We start from the raw sequence: 21964 nt of genomic DNA, 5'->3' as shown, positions 1-21964 counted from the left end.
GTAAAAAAATATATTCATCAGATAGTCGAAAATGTTACCATAGCGTTATCGGATGTGTTTTCAAATATCCCGACAAGAATTTACGTCACACTGAGCTCACATCTGCTGAAAAACGGAGCACGTTAGTAGCAATGCGTCTTGAAAGTGTAACGCTTCTTGCGTAATTATGAGCTTTGAAAATAAATACTGAACACCCTTTTTCTACCTAATTTTATGCGTTATACGACGCATCCGCGGTGTCCTCATGGAGCTAAACATGCTGCCTTGGTTACATTTCGTGGAAATAAGCGGCAGGTCATATGTTTAAAGAAGTAAATTCCGGGCTTTTACGTGTAATACCACGATACGGTTATGAGGCACACCGGTTATAGGTTATGTGTAATAAAAAGTGGCGTTGGTTAAATGGCGATCTCTTTTAAAAATAAGCGAAGGTGAATTCTGTTTGACATAAAGTTCTCACAAAACAGCAGGAAATATAGCGATGTATCGGCTGCACTACGCTTTCAGCACATGCGTGAGGAATCTTTTCACAAGTGCCGTAATTTTTCCACATATGTTTATCTCATCCCGCATGGTATCCATAATGTTTCCCTCATTCTCGCCAAATTTGATATCGGTGGCTATTACAGTCCTCCCCCTACAGCGGGCTAAATTCTGCGCGGTTCGTAAAACCCACCTATGACAGCTCGGATTGCTCGCATGTGTAATTTACTATGGTGACATAATTAACCCACGCTGTTAGCCAACTGTTCGAGCTGCTATATAGGTGCAGCTCGCAGAAAGGCTATTGATGACCCACCATATCCTTTTGAACTTCTTTGAAGACCGACATGCTAGCGCAAAATACCACCCACTGGTATGTCCCGCACTTCCTTGTGTACGCGCAGATCACCGCGTTAACTCTTGCATAAAATTTTGCTATGTTGCTGGTTCGGCACTTTGTACTCGTTCCGCTCACAGCGTGCAGCGCATATTTCTTTTTGCCTTAAGTCCGGAGAAGGGAGGTGACCCGGTAGCTTAAGCTCAGCTGCAGCTGATCCCTTGTCACGCAGTACGACCGCAAAACCGCTTCACAGGACTGGATCTTCGTCCGCTGGCTCGGGATGCAGCAATGATGACTAAGATGGGAAAATGGTTGCTGCCCATTACATCCTTACCTGCCATCGACTGTGTGAGGATGTCCGCTAAATACGATACCAAGTCCTACTATACACTGGCAGGAGACCTGTTATGCAAAAAAACGTTGGTTGCTGGTCATTTGCCACGCGGTGTTCTTGGGCGTCTAAAGTGCTGACAATTTGCTTCCCGTGCGAGGACTTCCGTTTCCCAACTGCACTTGCACAGCAGGGACATCCCAAGCACTGCCGCAAGGATGTCGAACAGGTGAGACGAAGATTTCACATCTCACGAACGGGTATTTCAGCGAACACTTTCAATTTTTTTTTCAAAAATTTCCTGTGGCAGGTAGCACAATTCTAGTTCACGAGTTGGTGTATTGGAGGAAGCGGACATCGCTTGCAGAAAAAAATTTAAATGTATGATCGAGGAACTGACAAAAACTCACTAATTAAGTTTTTAATTAATTACCCTAAGGCATATATTGCAATTTACAATTTCTTTATTTATATTTCTACCGCACAATGCGCTGGAGGCGCAGCGATATGGCGCCAACGAAGGCACCCACGATGAAGAGTCCAACAGCCCCCATCACGAAAGTCACCAGACGAGCCGTCTTCGTTAGGGCACCGGTTTCGTTCTTCGGGAGAACCGACGGATCATGTGCTTGATATGGGTAATAAAGCGCTGGCGGTGCTTTCTGCATCGTCCGATTACCGCCAAACTGAAACGGGGCAGCGCTTGAAGCCTTGCTAGCCGGAAAATCTACGTCGCTGATGCTCCTTAGCGTACGTGGCGTAGCCGTGAACTCGATGTCCTCCTATACAGAAAGTAGAGATTTTAGTTTTGGTGCCATCTAAAAGTCATTCAGCGTAACGCAACTACCACATAGAAACAGAGAAAGTGCTCAGGCAAATTACTGGATGTTAGTGCTGTGTGTGTGTCCTGTTCTCGTTCGGTACCCATGTGCAAGTGCGTTAAACTAAACGCCTTTCTAATAGCATGCCAAGAGGCCGAAATCAGAACTTCGATGAAATTTGGACATCTAGATTTCTTTAAAAACTTTTCAATCTGGAAATATATTTATTCGCCGTTTTTTACTTACTAGTAATAATATAATCAAATGTGGGGCCCTATAACGCAAAACAATTCCAATTAACTTTTATTCTAATCTCCTGACGTGAAATCTACGTAACCGCCGACGCAAGCATCGCGTGATGACCCGCAGCGTTCTCTGAATAGCCCAATCAAACGCTCTCCTCGTTTATAAGAGGTCACTTCTGTTTGCTTTCAAACCGAATAAAATTGTCTACATTGAGCAGTTTTTCTTATCTAATTCGCTGACAAGAGGCGACGAGCACGCTCAAGTGGAGAGATTTCGAGGAGGCCGAGCCAGCGCAGCGCAGGTAAAATAGATAACCGGATGAGGAGGGTGGGGTCGGCGTCTGCGATACGTCCGCTTCCCCTTACTTAGCTTGGCGTGGCTGGTCTAAAATGGCGGCGGCGTGCAATGCAAGTTGGCTGAGTGATGCCGTATACGTGGAGAAACGACTCGATAACGTTACATTGCCACGCAAAGAGTTTATTATACGCAAATTAATCCACGCACTACGGAAGGTGCGAATAGTCAGTGCCTAAGCGATCGTTGGGCAGCCATCATTCTGTTCCTTTTGGAACGGAGAAGTCTCCGACTATTAAGAAAAAATTCAATTTTGTTCGGTATATTTTGCTCGGTTTTGTTCGGTACGCACACGTCACTTTGACGCGGTGAGTTTTCGCGGTTTTGGTGACGTCCCGTGAGAGACAGGCGAAGAGCGGAGTGGCCAGAAAATCTTTTTGACCAATTGTGGAGGGCTGATTGCAGAAATGGAATATAAAAGTTTGGAATATCTTTACGATGTAGCGCCTAAGTATAACATAAACATAAAAATCCAACTGTCAGGCGCTACGCGATACGCTCCTCAAGTGCGTGGACGCGGGTACATGGGAAGACCGAGATGGTTGTAGGTTCAACTTTTCAGGCTAAATTTACTCATTTGCTTCAATGGAGGCGGCTTCTTTCTTTCAGCTATATGTTCGCAAACCAAGCTGAGCATGCGGCCAGCTTGCATGCTGGTCCTATAGAAACAGGAAATCAATAGATTGTAAAAATTGCGCCGGCGGTACCGTGTAGTCTTTACCGAATGCCCTGTCTGTTGCCATGGATTACCGGGGCAGAAACAGTAGTACTTTGTTCACTCCATTTCTTTCTCTTCTACAGGAAATCTTAAGAAGTGTGGCTGCCCCGACCCAAAATTTCTACCAAAGCTTAACTGCATGTGCTTATTCCATTGCGTGTATGCGGGCAATTTGGTAGTAATTGCCCTTCAGTGAAGGAGCCGTTGGCGTGCTAACGTGGATTTAATGCCAAACGCACGGCTCAGTTCGAACACAGTGCACAGTAAAAAAAAAAAAACATATAAGGCATCAGCGGGTGCAACACCCTAAAACCTTCTCTGTCACGGTATTGCATTCGGAGAACGTTTCCACACAGCGGTGGGAAGGTGCCTGTCACAGCATATGTTGCGAACATCCAGTCTATAGGCTGGACACTCCCACAGTAGATTACTTCGATTATGCTTTTTCTAAAGAGTTCGTCACTCTCCTGACTGCAGAATATAGTTTTAATCATCCGGTGTGATTTTGCACCCACTGATGTAGCACTGTGTGTCCATGCGCTCACTCACTTTGAAAGGTGCTCCCTGTATGCATCATTCCGCTGCGCAAGTGCAGCACGTCTTTCAGTATGTGTCGCCTTCTCTCGTTCTCTTGTCTGTACGCTCTTTCAAGGAGACAGAAGGCCTAGTCCTGCTATATGGACCTCATTGTCCGTATGCAGCGCTCCTGCGCACCTCTCGTGCTCCTAATTTGTCGTTGCAAAATACCCATGTATTGTTTTTTTTATTGTTTCCCCTATCAGTTCATAATATACGAACTGTATGAGCCGAGAACTCGGTATCTCAGCGCTGTTTGTAAACGCTGACATGCTAAAACCATGAGACCGAAAACGCGCGATCGGTTGGTAGGTTAGTCAGTTAGTTAGTTAGTTAGTTAGTTAGTTAGTTAGTTAGTTAGTTAGTTAGTTAGTTAGTTAGTTAGTTAGTTAGTTAGTTAGTTAGTTAGTTAGTTAGTTAGTTAGTTAGTTAGTTAGTTAGTTAGTTAGTTAGTTAGTTAGTTAGTTAGTTAGTTAGTTAGTTAGTTAGTTAGTTAGTTAGTTAGTTAGTTAGTTGAATCAACCTCTTGCTCTATCAGTGCCACTACAGCAACTAAATAAAAACAGAAGAAAAGCGCGGAAGGAAATAGAATATAATGTGAACATATTTATTATTTTATGGGAAAGAAGGTAGAAATGAACAGGTTTTCTTACCTTTTTTCCGGGTGCATTGAGATTCATTTTTAGCGTCTTCTCGTCCACGTATTTTCGAAGTGAGGCTTTCATTTGCTCTAGCGTAGGCTCGCCCTTAACGGAAGTAAATCCGTCAAGCAATGAAAACTGAATATAGAGCTTTCTTTCTTCGCCGAATACCTACAAGCGTTGTCAGAAAACGTAAACAATTTGCTTATTAAATACACCCTAACACTGATGAGTATTCGTCTACTGCTTACACGACATACTTACAGCCCGCAGTCGTCCAATCCTGAGTATTCCGAGTTTCGATTTCAAACTTTGCACTATCTGCGCTTTGCACATCGCCAAAAATAGCGGCTCGACGGTGACGCTCACCACGTCTTCAAACTTAGCGTCAGGATCTGCAAACAAAGACGACAAGAAGCATATTGATCATTTTTTGATGAGATTCCATATCGAAGCGTATAGTAATTATCATTTTACACGTAAATACCAAGTCCCTTATCTTTCATAGCTTTTTCTCTTCTCTTTTTTTTCTGCTCTCTCTCTCTCTCTCTCTCTCTCTCTTTCTCTTAGAGGCTTTCAATCTCTGATCCGCTTCTTCGTACAAAGTAGGATGTAGGCGACTATATACATGTCGGCAGAAATCTGTGCGTTTCATTAAAGAGATTCGTCCCTCTGTTTCTCACCTTTAATTAAGATCACCGCAGTAACAATGAATAATGTCCGTAACAAAAGTCCACAAGAAACTACATCTGACTAAAGTGAAGCATTTTGCATGCGTCAAAATAGTTTTGCTTGTCTCTCATAGGCGAAGGATCGAGCCCTTAATACCGGCACCTGTGAGGGACCAGCAAATGCCGAACCACCTGCAACGCATGAGGCCTGCCTTGCATATCGTCGCACTAGGCAAAGCTGAACAAAACTGCAGACTAAAAAAAAAATTATGGTGTTTTACGTGCCAGAACCACTTTCTGATTATGAGGCACGCCGTAGTGGAGGTCTCCGGAAATTTCGACAGAAAAAAAAAGACTGCACCCTAAAAAGGCACATTGAGATGTGTTTACAAACCGTGCTCAGCATAGAACGCAACTTGCACGTCCCTACCACTAAGCAGCTGAGCACTGAAAAAAAAAAAAGATAACCCTACCTCTCTTGCCATATTGTGCGGGCGTACTTCCTCGCACGCCTAGAATGCGATGTGGCGGAACGCAGCGCTGCAATTGCAACGCCAAATCTTTCTCTTCGGGGACGCATCGCTCATGCGCTGGTAGCTATAGGTATCAAGAACAGTTTTAACGACGTACAAGCACAAATTTACGATTATTTAAGTGCACCGATGCAATTTTCGTACGCCATTTTCGAACGAGTCATTGCTATGCCTCGTTCGCGGACATTGGTCGCCATTGTTATCGGAATTTCCCTTCCTATTTATTTATTTATTTATTTACTTATTTATTTATTTATTGAGTGTCGAAGTCCCTACAAGCTGGCCCTCCTACGTCCCACGCCTATCCTACTTTTTGTTTTATTTCCTGCAGCGTGGAGGATGGTGCAGCACGCAGGGGCGTGGTTTATACGAATCAGCCCAACTGTTGAATACTCTATTAAAATCGGAAATAACCGAAAATTTTCAAAAGTGAACGAGATCGCAGAGAGCACCTTAAAGCAACTCGTTTACTGGTGCGGAGCTTGGCCAAAAAGCGGTATTTAGTTACATTTATCGCGAAGTCAAGATCCCAACCGAATGTGCACCGTCAACGTGCGCGTTTCCGCCTCACATATCTTGTTCGGTGCCGTTGCCCTTAAGATTCTGACTAGACCAGCTCTTGAGACTATTGCTGGAGGATGAGGAAGTCTAAATGATTTTTTTTGCTTTTTTTTTCTTTTTGCTTCCGACGGCATTCGCATCGTCTGGCAAATCACTTAAGATATATGTAGCGACACTTCAGAAATTGCGCTGGTGACGTAAATGTGCTAATCTACTTTATTTTTCACGTCTAGGATCCGCCCTTATAGTGAAACTTAAAAACGTAAATAAACGTCAAACTAAATAAATGCTATACGTCGTTGTATTAGCAAAGGCGACACCGTACAAACTTCGAGATTACACATGAGTAACATTACATTTGTCGAAATGTGGTGTTACTGGTATGTGTCACGTATGGACGGCGGCTTAAAGAAACAGGGCAATAAACAAGATGTCAAAACATCTTGTTTGCAATCGCATCAGCAGCAGCGCGGCTGCCGCTGATGCGCTCATTCAGTGAGCGGTTACTGTCAATGTCGTAATCGAACTCTTTCAGCTGCGTTCACTCATCATCATGGGAAAGCATAATAAAATCAGTCCTTAACGGTCCCCTTCGGAAGATACAAGGCTCCCAATGCTTGCCAGGTATGGCCACACTATGCATACAGTATGGTCGAGTCCTTACTCGCATCAACAGTGAAAATATCACGTAATAGTTCGGTGCACTGTAATTAATCACCTCACCGACAGCCCTCAATAAACCCGTTTAACAGCTTCCTTCCCGTTGTTATGTTTCTAGTAAAGCCGTCTCTAACAGTTTTCGCGAGAGAAATGTATGCTAATTTACTCACACGTCAGCTCGAACTGCATAGGATAAACGTTGTCTCCCATGCAGTCAGTGACATCGAACGCCTGCAGGTCCGTCACCCATTTGTTGGCTCTGTCAACTCGGTAGAAGGAATAAGTCAGCTTCTCCCAATCGGTCGTTCCTTCCCTGGCGTTTAGGGAATCGTCGACCTAAGTATACAACAATGAGGAGAACAGTCAGCTTCAAGCGGCCAAATCTTAAGCACAATCCATATTGAACTTCTTGTGTAGGTATAATCGAAGAGTGAGTTTCTTTTTTTCTTTTTTTGTCTGAGTGCATGATGCACTGTTAGATCGTGCCATAGTAAAAGCATTCATACGGTCCTTCCATGACGGATCCCGAACGATTCCGCAGCCCCTCTGCAAAACCGAAGCTGCAAGGAAGCTTTATTTCTTGACTAGAGCTATGACCCACGCTTATTGGTCTTCTCCTAAGCTCTAGGACTTTCATCCTACTATGCTTAATCGTCCCTTAAAGCTGCAAATGGCATCAGAAGAGTTTCCCGCTCTGATGTGACACTGCTGTGACTCTATTGACTGGGAGTGTAATTTACAGAGGGTTGCTGTGCGAGATGCTAACGGAAGCGCTTGCGGAAGCACAGAAACCGTTCAGCAACTTTTCCGCCTGTGTTTCCCACTCTGACGTCGAGCGTGAACGTTCCTGGACAGAATTAAACCGGTTGAACTCATGACTACAATCGGAAACAAAAATCCTTACACAATGACCTTGCACGAGTCGCTTGCGCAGAAAGCAACAAGACCGTTACTGCGATATCCAAAGTGAAGAGGCACCTGCGACTGTTTAAGACTTGCTGTGCATCGTCACGCGTGCCGACAACAACGATCTCTTTCAGAGTTCAGGTGTGACGTTGTGGAAGCTACGCAAGAAGTTCGGTGACGAAAAAAGTATCACTCCGCGCGTTCCGTCCATGCTTCGCTGCGCGCCAACGGCGTTTGCTCGCGCTAGCGTGCACGTGAGGCTGCCGCGACGTGCTGCCGATAAAAGAAAAAGAAAAAAAAAGAAAAGAAACGCAATAAAAAACAAATTGATCTAAAACAACGCATTAGATTGCCGTATATCACAGTTTGTTTGTTTCAAAGGATTACATTTTTATTTCTTTATTCAATAGTGAACCTAAATATAGAACAGTTTCGCACTATTTCGATCAAGAATATCGAACTCTTTCTAAGTGCGGAGGCAGCCACTGTGAAAAGTATTTCTAGCTTCCACATCGTTGCGCCTGATGTCTGAAAGGAAGTATAGTGTTCTTTCATTCACCACTCCCTCTTTTCGAGCAAGCTAGAGAATTGAACGTGCCTCGTTAGTCGGTGGCAACCTAAGAATTCAGTACAAGCTCCACCCGCAAGAGCAAGAAACAATTGTGTTGATATGTTGTTGTTTCTTTTAAAAGACAGCAAGGAATGTAACCCTACCCGACGTCTATGAAACCGTAACTGAAGGTGGCTGTTTCGTGTGAAACACGAAACAAGCATCTTTGGGATAAGTGGTGCTTGTCCTGCGTGTACATGACATTTGTCATGGTAAACAATCAGTCAGGCAGACAATGTACTGCCTTTAGCCTTGCCATCCAAGACCTTCACTGTGTCTGAATCAATGCTGAATAAAAAAAAAAACGTAACGGTGCCGGATTGCTTCGGCCTGCCGCTCATTCAGTTCGGGATCCTCCTCTTGCTGTTTGATTGCCTGGCTCAGGGTACTCTAACAGCTGGATCGGCGACCCCACGGCGAGCCCTTTCACGGGCGAGTTCTCGCCGCCGCTCGTCGAAGGCTGCTAGTTCCCCGGGGGAACACACAATGCGGGGCCTTCTCATCCGTGTTCCGAGAATGAACTGAATGAAAACGAAGCCGAGGAAAAGGGGGGGGGGGGGGGGACAGCGCGCGCAATGCCCTTTCCTGTCCTTCCCCTCCCCGGCGGAAGCGAAATGGCTCTGATTGGTAACGCGCGTGGCGTGAGCGCGCGCCTATGCAGCTGGAATCCTTGTTATTGACTCACGCTCTGGCACCGGTGCAGCTGTCAACTCATCAAACTGCCCTTACCCGCGGCTGCTCTGCTCTGGGAGCAACTGGGTTTTTGCGTGACCATATTGCGACCGAAGCCAATACAAGCTTCGCTTGAAAAGCATTAATGTACAATTGAACGGCGCTGAGTGGTCCTTCGAGTTATGAACTCCTGGCGGGCATGCGACCGCTTTGAGACGCTTGGCGCGTCTTCATTTGGCATTACCGAGGCGCTTTGAGAAATCGGGCGAGAGCTTGCGCGGGCAATCAGGGCGCAGAAAAAATTTCGACGACGCTTAAGCTTCGCCTTTAATAAAAGTGGAACGCGATAGCATTCAAAGATCCCTGACTGCTTCTCTTCAAGGATCCCTGACGTTTCTCGGCAACTGCAGCTTATGTAACCGCAATGTTTATTGGGAAACGCTGGCGGCAAACGCTATGCAAGAAGGCGAGCTTTCTGGTAGAAACGCGGCCTCTTGCGTCGGCCGCGATGCAGTAGAATGCCTCAATGCGCGCGCCGCATGAGAGTGCTGACATTCTTTTAAGGGGTCAAAGCCGCCTCACCTGACCTTCGCTGGAGCGTCCGCCATGTTTGCGCACTCGCTGCGCTAAGGTTAAACGCGCAAGCTGTGCAGGCCGCCTTGTCCTCGCCCTACTGATCCGTCATGAAGTTGGCAAGATGCCTGGATGTTGCCTGCCGCAGTGCACAAACTACTCTAGGAATGGCTCGAAGATATTCTTTCCCATGAAATCCTAAATGAAGACTCCTCTGGGTGGTGAAATTCAAGCGCGACAAGTGGCAGCCGACGAACGCGTGCAGCGTTCATCGGTGCCACCTTTTTTTTTTTCTTCGGGGTCAGCTTGCAGAAGTACTTTCTCTGTCGCCAGCGTCCTTTCGTGTTTTTTTTCTTCCCGAAGGTATGATTATGGATATTATCGCATTATTACAGAACTGTGAGCGTTCGCTCCTAATAATGTTTTTTTGCCGAGCAACAAATCCAGTCAGAAAATTTTATTTTGCGTTATTCGGGGGAATGATTTCCCAGAACTGCTTTCCCATGAGCGGATATTTTCGCTTCTACAATTTCATACGCTGTCATCAGTTTCAAAGGGGAAATGGCGGCGCTGAAAAAAAAATGTTGAAACATCACAGAAGTATGGTCGTTCTTGCTGCGATTGATAAATGACATTTTTATGTTTGGCACATTTTTTCACTGTGCCAATGAACTGGCCTCTACACGCTTTCGTTTTTACATTTTTGTGCCCTTACGTAGAAACCTCACTTCCAACTGTGGTAGTGAGATCTCAACTGCAAACTCACTTCCAAATGCAACAGGGCAGGGCTGACAACATTCAGCATCAACTTGCAAGAGATCTCGTAGCGTAACGTAAAAGAAGTTAGTATCGCAGATAGCTCATTGCAGGGAAGGCGGCCTCTCACTTCTCTCCGTTGAATTAGCGCTTTCATTGACGAGAAGCATATTGGCAATCGCAGTCACCTGTCGCGGACAGCTGGACAGGCTGCCATTGGAATCTGAACCTCGCAACGTTTAACGCTAGAACGCTATCTAGTGAGGCGAGTCTAGCATTGCTATTGGAGGAATTAGAGGGCAGTAAATGGGATATAGCAGGGTTCAGTGAAGTTAGGAGGCCAAAAGAAGCATATACAGTGCTAAATATCGGGCACGTCCTGTGCTACCGGGGCTTAGCGGAGAGACGAGAACTAGGTGTCAGATTCCTGATTAATAAGAATATGGCTGGTAACATACAGGAATTCTATAACATTAACGAGAGGGTGGCAGGTCCTGTTGTGAAACTTAATGAGAGGTACAAAATGAAGGTCGTTCAGGTCTACGCCCCTACATCCAGTCATGATGACCAGGAAGTCGAAAGCTTCTGTGAAGACGGGGAATCAGCGATGGGTTAAGTGAAAACAAAATGCACTATACTGATGGGCGAATTCAATGCCAAGGTAGGCAAGAAGCAGACTGGAGACAAGTCAGTGGGGGAATATGGCATAGGCACTAGGAATAGCAGGGGAGAGCTATTAGTAGACTTTGCGGAACAGAATAATATGCGGATAATGAATGCCTTTTTCCGCAAGCGGGATAGCCGAAAGTGGACGAGGAGGAGCCCGAACGGCGAGACTAGAAGTGAAACAGACTTCATACTCTGCGCTAACCCTGGCATCATACAAGACGTGGACGTGCTCGGCAAGGTGCGCTGCAGTGACCATAGGATGGTAAGAACTCGAATTAGCCTAGACCTGAGGAGGGAACGGAAGTTGAAGCAATTAACGACAATGTTGTGGGCATCATTAAGGAGTGTGCAATAGAAGTCGGTGGTAACTCCGTTACACAGGATACCAGTAAGCTATCGCAGGAGACGAAAGATCTGATCAAGAAACGCCAATGTATGAAAGCATCAAACCCTACAGGTAGAATAGAACTGGCAGAACTATCGAAGCTAATCAACAAGCGTAAGACAGCTGACATAAGGGAGTACAATATGGATAGGATTGAACATGCTGTCAGAAATGGAGGAAGCCTAAAAGCAGTGAAGGAGAAACTAGGAATTGGCAAGAATCAGATGTATGCGTTAAGAGACAAAGCCGGCAATATCATTACTAATATGGATGAGATAGTTCAAGTGGCTGAGGAGTTCTCTAGAGATCTGTACAGTACCAATGGCACCCACAACGATAATGGAAGAGAGAATAGTCTAGAGGAATTCGAAATCCCACAAGTAACGCCGGAAGAAGTAAAGAAAGCATTGGGAGCTATGCAAAGGGGGAAGGCAGCTGGGGAGGATCAGGCAACAGCAGATTTGTTGAAGGATGGTGGGCAGATTGTTCTAGAGAAACTGGCCGCCCTGTATACGCAATGCCTCATGACCTCGAGCGTACCGGAATCTTGAAAGAACGCTAACATAATCCTAATCTGTAAGAAAGGGGACGCCAAGGATTTGAAAAATCATAGACCGATCAGCTTCCTACAGGTCCGTTGCCCACAAAATATTTACTAAGGTAATCGCAAATAGAATCAGGAACACCTCTGGGGGTATTGAAAAAAACCGGCCGCGCCGCTCCGTGGCCTCCAAGATTTGTGCGCACTAGTGCACGCAAACCTTTGACGCTGTGGCTGGTCTATAAATAATAGAAAACGCTGGAAAAGGAGTTTCTGTTTGAATTTCCCCGTGACAGAATCATGTTTTCTCGTATATTCAAATTACAGTCCGACGCTATCGCACCCGTAGGTTGTGTGTGTACTTTACAATTTTTTAGGGTATTTTACTTTGATAAATTCAATTATTTCAGTAACTTCTTTGCAATACACCCACCGGAGGGCCTGAGTGGTTGAGTATGCGTGGTTCGGAATTATTTTTGCCCATACGATGGTCGACGCTGGACGCGGGACGCCTAAGCCGGATTTTCTGCGACACGGCGCACTTAACGCTATCGCGTTGAAAACATTACACCAAAGGGACTATAGTGCATTCCCACAGCATTCCCACACGTAAGCAGTCGTAAATGTGTCTGCCGAGCTTTCAAGCGAGCCTTTCCTTGGTCACATCTCCGGGGATTGGCGTAAGTGGGTCAGTCAGTTTTTATCTTCGATGTATTAGCTCAACCTGTCGGTCAATATTAGGCTAAAAGGCGTTTGCTGAAGGACAAATATTGTTCCATTCTGTGAGTATTTAAGCACTTTTGCAGTTTCTTAAGCAATTCCTTTTTCAAGATTAGTTAACAAGCGTGAACAACAAAGAAGGTTTTGAGGTAATGCATACAAAACTGGAAGAAGCCCCACAATTGTAGTTATACGCTTTCTTGTTTGGCTATTCAGCTTGTACGATGTGAAATAGTGTGTTTGAATTTGTCTGAAACCTGTCTGTGACCTTGACGATTGTAAACTGACTGGAACCTGTATGATGTACCCTAGTCACGAATAAAATTACTTATTCGCCTATTTGCTGCGTAAGTTCCTTACCGATGACTTCGACTGCAGACTCCGAAAGTTTAATAGTTATGGTCTCATTTATGACGTCGCTGTTAGCTTCATCTTCTTGTTCTGAAATCTCATATTTGTTCGCAAGCATTAGCCTGAGTTCATCTGGTTTTACCCTGACTGCCTCTATTGGTTGGCCTTTTCCTTCTAGACTAATTTTGCCCTTTCTCTTCATATTAAGAGCAATCCTTGACTTCACTAATTATGATCGCTACCTTTTACTATATCTAACACTTGTACATCGTGTACGATGCTTTAGTCGGCACAGAGCAGGAAATCTAGTTGATTTTTTGCTTGCCTGTTAGGACTTTTCCAGGTTCAGTTCCTGTTATTGCGCTTCCGAAAGAAGGTATTCATTGTTCGCCCTCAATTCCTTTCGCGAACTCTGCCAACATAACTCCTGTGCTACTCCTAGAGTCGATGCCATAGTTTCCAAGTGTCTGTTATACAGCCTTCTTATTGCTCATTTTCGCACTGAAGTCGCCCATTATTACAGTATACCGAGCTTTCACATTTCTCGTTGCTAATCCAACGCCCTCATATAACTGTTCTACTTCTTCGACATCATGAATGGACGTTGAAGCGTACGGTTGTTCTGTCTTTTATTTATATCTGCTATTTATTTGTGTTACGATGACTACCACGCTATCATTAGTGCTGTGGAATTCATCACTGTTGCCTTTATGTCCTTATGAGTTAGATATCCTGCCCCGTATTGTCTCATACCTGGAAGACCTCTGCATCGGGAGACGCGGTCATTAGTCAGCATTGTGTATGAGCCTCCTCAGTTATCTTAACCTCGTTAAACATAATTATTCCCGTGTAATGCCTGACGATTCCTCAAAGAACCTGGCTGAGTTAGCTTCACTCGAGAAGGCGCGCGTGTTGAATGTTACCAGGTGCAATTTCCAATGGCGGCCTGTCTGGATCCAGAGATTATCCGCACCCTGTGCTACATCCCAGGTCTGAACGCCGCCTTGTTCAGGTGCTCAGAGCCAGTGGGGATTGAGGGCTAGGAGTTGATTGTAAACTTCATGAGGCAGGCAGGGGCCACATACTGGCACCAGAGAGGCCAATTTTTCTTTTGGCGAGGGAGTGTCTTTTTGACGTTCACTGGGCCTTCTTAATTTTCTTGCATCTGGACTAGCAACCCCACTGGCTCTGGGCGGCGTGTTCTTTTTTTCAGTTTCTGGCGACCCTCCAAGCCTTAAGACGTAATAAAAAATTGTGTAATATGTTATACCAATTCAAACCAGAGCATTCTTATCCGCCTTGGGAAGTTCCAGATGTGCTTGTTTCCCCTGATCTTCCGGAGCACCAGCATGTGAGATGCATATATTAAAATAGGCAGCAAAAACGTGTCCATACAGGCACCTTGCAGCTGCCAGTAGGCATTATGACGCTGTAATTTATCACCACAGCGTCACTGACACAAGCCTCTCGAGACACGCATTGAATAAGACGACATTAAAATGGCCAGGGCACACGCTTCGTCATTCGTTAGAAGGCTACGCGCAGAGCACTGCCTATTGCTGGAGCTCGGCAATGTTCACGCTTCTAATCTCGATCGCCAGCATGACGAGTTATGCGTCACGCAGACATTTTGACATATCAGACGCTCTTGCCTCGTGACAAGCGTGTCACGACGAATTGTTATCGCGCAATTCCTAATTTGCTTTCACCTCTCGCTTGGTGTGTGTTCTGTCTCGGCTGTCAAGCGTTCAAAGCTTCAGCGTACCGTGCTTATAGATGAAGCTTTCATTTCGTCGGCGTCGCGCAGAGTATGGTCCGCGACGGACGCAGAGGAGAGCTTCTTCTGGTTCTTTGTTCTAGTTAAATAATGCGACCCGTTTACATTCCACTGCACTGCACAGAGCATAGGCAAGATGGAGCACGTTAGGCAAGTAAGTAGGAATATGCCGCCTCGTGTGCGCACAATAATACAAGGCCGTGCGAATTCGAGGCCTTCAGTAGTTCATTCTTACAACCTTTAAGTGACCCTTTAATTAATCTAATTGGGACAAGAAGTGGCTCGTTTTCTAAATTGCGGAAGCTATCCAATTATTGTTGCGAGGCAAAAGTAGGCACGGATGTTGTTTAGCGAACGCAGACCCGAACGACGCAGACGGTTCAAACGTTCACCTTAAAGCGTGGCCTGGGAAACCACTAACCGCAATCACGCAATGTCGGCATGATTGTCTCTAGTTTGCTAGTCTTGGTCTTCTTCATCGCGGCACTACTCCGCTGGCAATGGGGCGCCGTCCCAGAGCAAGCTAACGGGGCTCAAGGAAGGCTCACACGTAGGGCTTCGGGCGAGATGAACATCGGTTTTTGGCTGCACAGACGGTAATTTAGGTCAGCGGGAGAAATCTCACGAATACGCCCGAAAGGAGACCAATGGGGGATTTTTCAAAGTGCTGGTGCCATAGGATTCGGTAGGGACCTAAAAAAACGTGACAGAAATTCTTTTTTCTGATAGGCGGACGCGACGAGATGGCGACCGCAAGAGTACGAGAGAACCAGGGGAAAACTGGACGTCGCTGTAGTGCCTATCGTAAGGGGACTTCTGAGAAGCTTGAAGAGCAGCGAGGCGGATGGCTGTGGTCCAAGTGAACGTCCCGGTAGTCTGCGGAAAGGTACATATATAGCTAGCATGGCTAGTACGTCCGTAAACGTTCTATTAAGGCGTTTTGTAAGGCCTTGTCTGGACGATAAGCAGCGGCTACTTGATGCTCGCTAGAGCAGGAGCGAAAGTTATTGTCGATGACATTCGATAAGGATAATGCGCGCAATCGCCGAGAAACTGCGCCGTAGTGTCATAGTGTGGAATGACGTTGTACGGAAGAAAATTCACGACGTTTGTGACGCAGCTGGTAGGCAGGGCTCATGTGATAGCACAGCGTGTGATATAAACTGTCGCCACAATGTGGTCTAACGACGCCTGCACTGATAGCCATTTATTTGCAGAACCAACGGAACAATCTACACATGATGATCACACTTGCTTGAAAGATTCCTTCAGTCAACGGAATGAAAATCATGTCATTTTAATATACTGATTGTTCCATAAGTAAAAGCGTGATAAAACTCGCTCGTTGTCTAAACCCCTGGCCGCAGTTCGCTCTGAAATTTTGCGTAGAAGTATATTTCGCGGTGTAAAGTCTGTGTCTGGATGCAGCACCTCCAGTTTCATCCTGAATGCGTGGTATTGTTGCATATCGCCGCCATGAAATGCGGCCGCGCGGCTGGTATGTGATCCCACCACCTCATTTGTATCAACGCAGCACCTTAGCAACTAGGCCTATATCAGGCACGTACCCAGGATTTTTTTTCGGGGGGGGCCCACCACCTCCACCTCCATCATCATCATTATCATCATCATGTTTTATGTCCACTGCAGGACGAAGGCCTCTCCCTGCCATCTCCAATCGCCCCTGTCCTGCGCCAACCGATTCCAACTAGCGCCCGCGAATTTCCTAATTTCATCGCTCCACCTAGTGTTTTGTCGTCCTCGATTGCGTATCCCTTCTCTTTGTACCCATTCTGCAACCCTAATGGTCCAACGGTTATCTAACCGGCGCATTACATGACCTGCCCAGCTACATTTTTTCCTCTTGATGTCAATTAGAATATCGTCTATAGCCGTTCGATCTCTGATCCAAACCACTCTCTTTCTCTCTTAACGTTATGCCTAGCAATCTTCGTTCGATCGCTCTTTGCGCGGTCCTTAACTTGCTCTCAAGTCTCTGCCTCATATGCACTGGCAAAATGCACTGGGAAATGCACTGGCAAATGCATTGACACTGGACATATTGCACTGGCAAAATGCACTGATTGCACACCTTACTTTTCAATAATAATGGTAAGCTTCCAGTCAGGAGCTGGAAATGTCTGCCGTATGCGATCCAACCTATTTTTATTCTTCTGTGAATTTCCTTCTCATGATCAGGGTTCCCTCTGATTAATGGACCTAGGTAAACGTACTCCTTCACAGTCTCTAGTGGCCGACTGGCCATCCTCATCTCTTGTTCCTTTGCCCGGCTATTTGTCATTATCTTCATCTTTTGCATAATAATATTCAACATCACTCTTACACTCTCTCTGTTAAGGTCTCCAATCATTTGTTGTAACTCGTCTGCATTGTTGTTGAATAGAACTATGTCATCGGCAAACCTAAGGTTGCTCAGATATTTGCCGTCGAACTTTACTCCTAAGCCTTCCCAGTTTATTAGCTTGAATTCTTCTAAACACGCAGAAAATAGCTTTGGAGAAATTGTGTCTCCCTGCCTGACCCCTTTCTCTATACGTATCTGCCTGCTTTTCTTGTGTAGAATTAAGGCAGCTGTAGAATCTTGTAGATATTCTAACGCGAAAGACGAGTCAGTAAGACGAGAAACCATTTACAGATTATATTTACAACAACGGTTGCAGCGCTGACCGGTTAGATTCACAGCGCGAGCCCAGTTCGTTCTTCCTTCTCTTTTCTGGATTGATGGCGCCTACGCGCCTCGTTCAAACAAACAGATACCTCACGCATGTAGCAATATTTTCCAAGCTTTTTAAGTAAGCGTTCTGTGCTCCTTGATTACGTAGCGCCTCTACGATTGCTGGTATCTCTACTGAATCAAATGCCTTTTCGTAATCTATATAAGCCACATAGAGAGGCTTATTGTACTCTGCAGATTTCGCCATGACCTGGTTGACGACATGGATGTGATCCATTGTAAAGTATTTCTTCCTGAAGCCAGCCTGTTCCCTTGGTTAACAAAATCCAGTGTTAACATTATTCTATTGGATATTATTTTGGTAAATATTTTATATAATACTGGGAGCAAGCTAATGGTCCCATAATTCTTCAATTCTTTAACGTCTCCTTTTTTGTGTGGATTAGTATAATGTCTGCATTCTTCCAGTTTTCTGGGACCCTTGCTGTCGATAGACACTTCGCATAAAGAGCCGCCAGTTTTCCAAGCATTATGTCTCCTCCATCTTTGATTAAATCGACTGTTATTCGACCTTATCCTGCCGCTCTTCATCGTTTCATGTCTTGCAGGGCCCTTCTGACCTCATCGCTAGTTATAGGAGAGTTTCTGTATCCTGTTCATTACTGTTTCTAAGTGAACTATCGTGACTCCTCTGGGTACTGTATACAGGTCAGCTTAGAATTTTTCTTCTGCTTTTACTATATCTTCGAGATTGCTGATGATATTATCCTTCTTATCTTTTAGTGCATACATCATGGTTTGTCCTATTCCAGGTTTCTTTTTTACTGATTTCAGGCTGCGTTCATTTTTTACGGCTTCTTCAGTCTTTCTCATGTTATAGTTTCGAATATCAGTTATTTTCGCCTTGTTGATCAGTTTTGACAGTTCCGCGAATTGCGTGATGCTGTGCGGCCGCCAGTCCCATACGACCACGTAGAGCGCAGGCCTCTGCGATTCTAGACGTACTGCGCTCACTGCGAAAGGTTAGAAAAACACCCACATAAGCACAGCAGAGAAGTGGCTACGTGAGGTGGTTCGACCGATAACTGTAGAAGTGTCATTCAAGACAAGTAATCGTTCTCCACTTCCGGCGGCCTTTTCTCTACTTCCTTTTTAAATAAAAAGATGTTGATCCATAAATATTCTCATAAATAACGGTTAACTTTTTTATTATTCGCTTTTGCTTGCAGTTTGGTTGTTGCCTTGGCTCTCCCTTAGTAGAGATCGCTTAATTTCTCAACTCCTTGCCATTTTTGTTTCCAGTTGGCAATTTTGCACGAAAAGTGCTATACAGCTAGGGAAAACCAGACGAGGTAACGGGCGACAGTCATCTTGCTTAAGGGGTTAAGGGTTATTGCAGGGTTTCATGATGGACGCTCATTCACATTATTTTATTTCCCACCTTATCTAACCCATATCACGTGTATATGGTTCCGGGCATCTGCCAGCGTCGCGGCGAGCCGTAACTCAAGAAAATAATGAAGAAAAGGGAAAAGTTAAACGCAATTGGCGTTTTCTCCGGCCGCAACTCGTTCCATGAGAGTACAGACCAGCTGAGTAACAGCCGCATCCCTCTCCTGGTCCCAGGATCAGCCTAAACAAAGAAAGTTGAACTAACAAAAGCAACAGCTATGCGCGTGACGGTTGAATAGTTGGTGACAACTGAACGCATCTCGAGGCGCGGGTTCGGTATCTATGAGAAACCTGTCCTTCACATTACAAGAGGTGCCGATAACTACCGCCGTCTAAAAGGAGTGAAAAAGGCAGCATGAACAGCTGTCATGAACAGCTGTCGATGAACAACTGTCAAGTCTCAACATTGATCTGGTGGCGCTTTAGGAATGTGTGAGGAGTGGTGGCGGGGGTGGGGAGGGGGGGTATGTCACTTGATTTCGGTGGGGGCCCGGGCCCCCCCGGGTCCCCCCCTGGGTACGTGCCTGGCCTATATATATATATATATATATATATATATATATATATATATATATATATATATATATATATATATATATATATATAATTCAGTATAAGTTGGGATATGATGGTGTCAGTCCCACCATGGCAAAATACAGAGCACGCCATGTTTTATTTCTATCAGTTCGAATTGCCGCAGGCCGCATGTAATTGTTACTCATTCTGCTACGAGTTGGGCGACCTGTGGGTAATTCTAGCCCGGACGAGTACTTTACTCGCGACATAATACGCAAAGAAACAATTTCAAATCCTACGTGCTCACGTCCTCCTCCTTCTCCTCGTCATTAGTATTGTTACTGGTGGGAGTAGTAGTATTAGTATTGTACCTAGCCTTCCTTTGGGTTCTCTGTCGCGTTGTTCTGTACATTTTCAAGTATCGTTATAAATAACTGTATCCGAAAAGAAGTAGGTTAGTGCAATTTATACGCGCTTGCTGCTACTGTCAGCCACGCATTTGACAAAAACAAAAGAAACGATTTCGAAGTAGCAAGTACAGAATCTGTGACAATATCAGCATCCAGCGAGCTGCAATGAAAACCTCCATTCCCCATTTTGTCTGAAAGTACCCCTACATGCAAATAGAAAAACCTGCAGACATTCTACGCGCCAACAATACACACTATAGAGGCTGCTTTCCGATGCGACATCGGCAGACCCATACTTGACATCAATAAGACTGGTTGTTTGAGCAGTTGGTTCATACTGCGACGATATAAATCAACTGCGCGGAATCCAAGACATGGACGCAGTAAGGGACACGGACAAACGCTAACTTTCATCTCACTTTATTCTGCGTCGCTCGTCAATATATCTCTTTAGTCGCACATATGCGAAGCGTGTAATCACATTGTCACTACCACAGATTAGAGCAAGCCGCGCAAAAAACGCTTCTCACTATCCATTAAAGAAATGGATGTGCAACTTACGCAAACCTTTCTACGTGCAAGTTTGAGAATGTGCAGGCAAGTGCGAATCATCAGGTAATGCGCACTTGCCTGCGCATTGTAAAGTTTACGTGTGTCTTCCAGATTTCAGAAAAATAATGATCTTGGGAAAAATCCAAGATACCACTGCCCGGGAGCTGATAGAAACTTTATATATATCTCTTAGAGGGAAGGCTTGCGTAAGTGACACAGCTATTTCCTTAATGGACAGTGAAAAATGTTTTTTGAGCGGCTTGCATGCTCTAATCTGGGGTAGTGACAATGTGATTACATGATTCGCGCATGTGTGTCTAAAGACCTGTATTTACCAGCGACGAAGCATAAGGTTAGTCGAAAGTTATATAGCGCTTGTCTGTGTCCCTTACTACATCCTCGTCTTGAATTCCGCACCGTCCATTTATTTCCTCGCACTCTTAAAAGCGATAGGATAAATGTAAGCGTACGCGGTTATCTGTGAGGCAAACAGCACGCACAACGCACCTCGAGTGCCTAGGGGTTTTGAACACACCGAGCTGTACGTGAAGTCCGCTTATTTTGCCTATCACTCCCTAAACAGCCGATAGGTCCTCCCGCCGCTATAAATAATTTGCGTTTATATACGTATCCACGTGACCAAGGAAAGATCCAGTGAAGGATGAGCACAGAACAAGGCACGTTGCTGGACATTGTTTCCGGCCTTTGAGACAATATGGATCTTTTTTTCGCAGGAATACGTCTCTATTTGAAGATTGCAAAGCGTTTTCCAGGCACTTAACATCTTGCTATCGTTGTAGCTACTTAGTGGAAAGATGTAAATAAAGCCGCTTTGGTTGAAGCGGCGACAGGGTGAATCAGTCGATAAAAACAACCGATATCCAGTGGCAAATGCGTGAAGAAACATGGGTCACTGTGGCTTAGCGAATTGTGAGCGTTAAGTGGCGTGTCAAAGACAATTCGAGACATCTGCACAGTAGGGACCGTGCTTACAGGCGAATGTTTTCGGCAATGCACAGAACTTGAACAGTGCCAGTTCCCGACTCGCAAAGGGTGTCATCGCGTTTCTTTTCTTTTTTTTTAGAAAACGCATGTAGCACTGTGAAAAAATGTATAAAAGTCCGCAATAATGTGTCTCTTCCCTGGATCCGCTAGGTCTTACCTCCGGCATCTACTTCTAGGTGACATTTATGTGGCTGTAGGCCAGGTGAGCTTCACGTTGACGATAGGCCAACAGGTCGGCACTCAACGTTAGGGATGGAGGTGGCACTGACGAGTCTTCCATATCTTAACTGTAGAGTTCTCTTCTGCCTTTCACGATTTAACGTGTGTTTGCCTTTTGTGCGTGCGTGTGTGTGTGTGTGTTTTGTTTTTCAGAAGTAGACGGCCAGTTAACGTATCTTTCAGACATTAGTTCAGTGCTGCATACGCTTTCAAAGAGCGC

General features: G+C 45.2%; 1 protein-coding gene across 1 annotated transcript in view; it reads right to left on the bottom strand.

Annotated features, from left to right (window-relative positions):
• Positions 1–1567: 1567 nt before the first annotated feature.
• The window catches only part of LOC135916461 (uncharacterized), a 44353-nt gene continuing 23956 nt past the window's right edge, over positions 1568–21964 (bottom strand). The window contains exons 10-13 of the mRNA XM_065449823.2: positions 7106–7271; positions 4775–4905; positions 4523–4681; positions 1568–1936 (exon numbers count right to left, since the gene is read on the bottom strand). Of these exons, the coding sequence (XP_065305895.1) occupies positions 1631–1936; positions 4523–4681; positions 4775–4905; positions 7106–7271 (762 nt within the window). The 3' untranslated portion in view covers positions 1568–1630. The remainder of the gene's footprint in view (positions 1937–4522; positions 4682–4774; positions 4906–7105; positions 7272–21964) is intronic.

This window comes from Dermacentor albipictus, chromosome 4 (genome assembly GCF_038994185.2).
Source record: "Dermacentor albipictus isolate Rhodes 1998 colony chromosome 4, USDA_Dalb.pri_finalv2, whole genome shotgun sequence".
Lineage (NCBI taxonomy): Eukaryota > Metazoa > Arthropoda > Arachnida > Ixodida > Ixodidae > Dermacentor > Dermacentor albipictus.
This window is presented reverse-complemented; position numbering and strand designations above follow the sequence as displayed.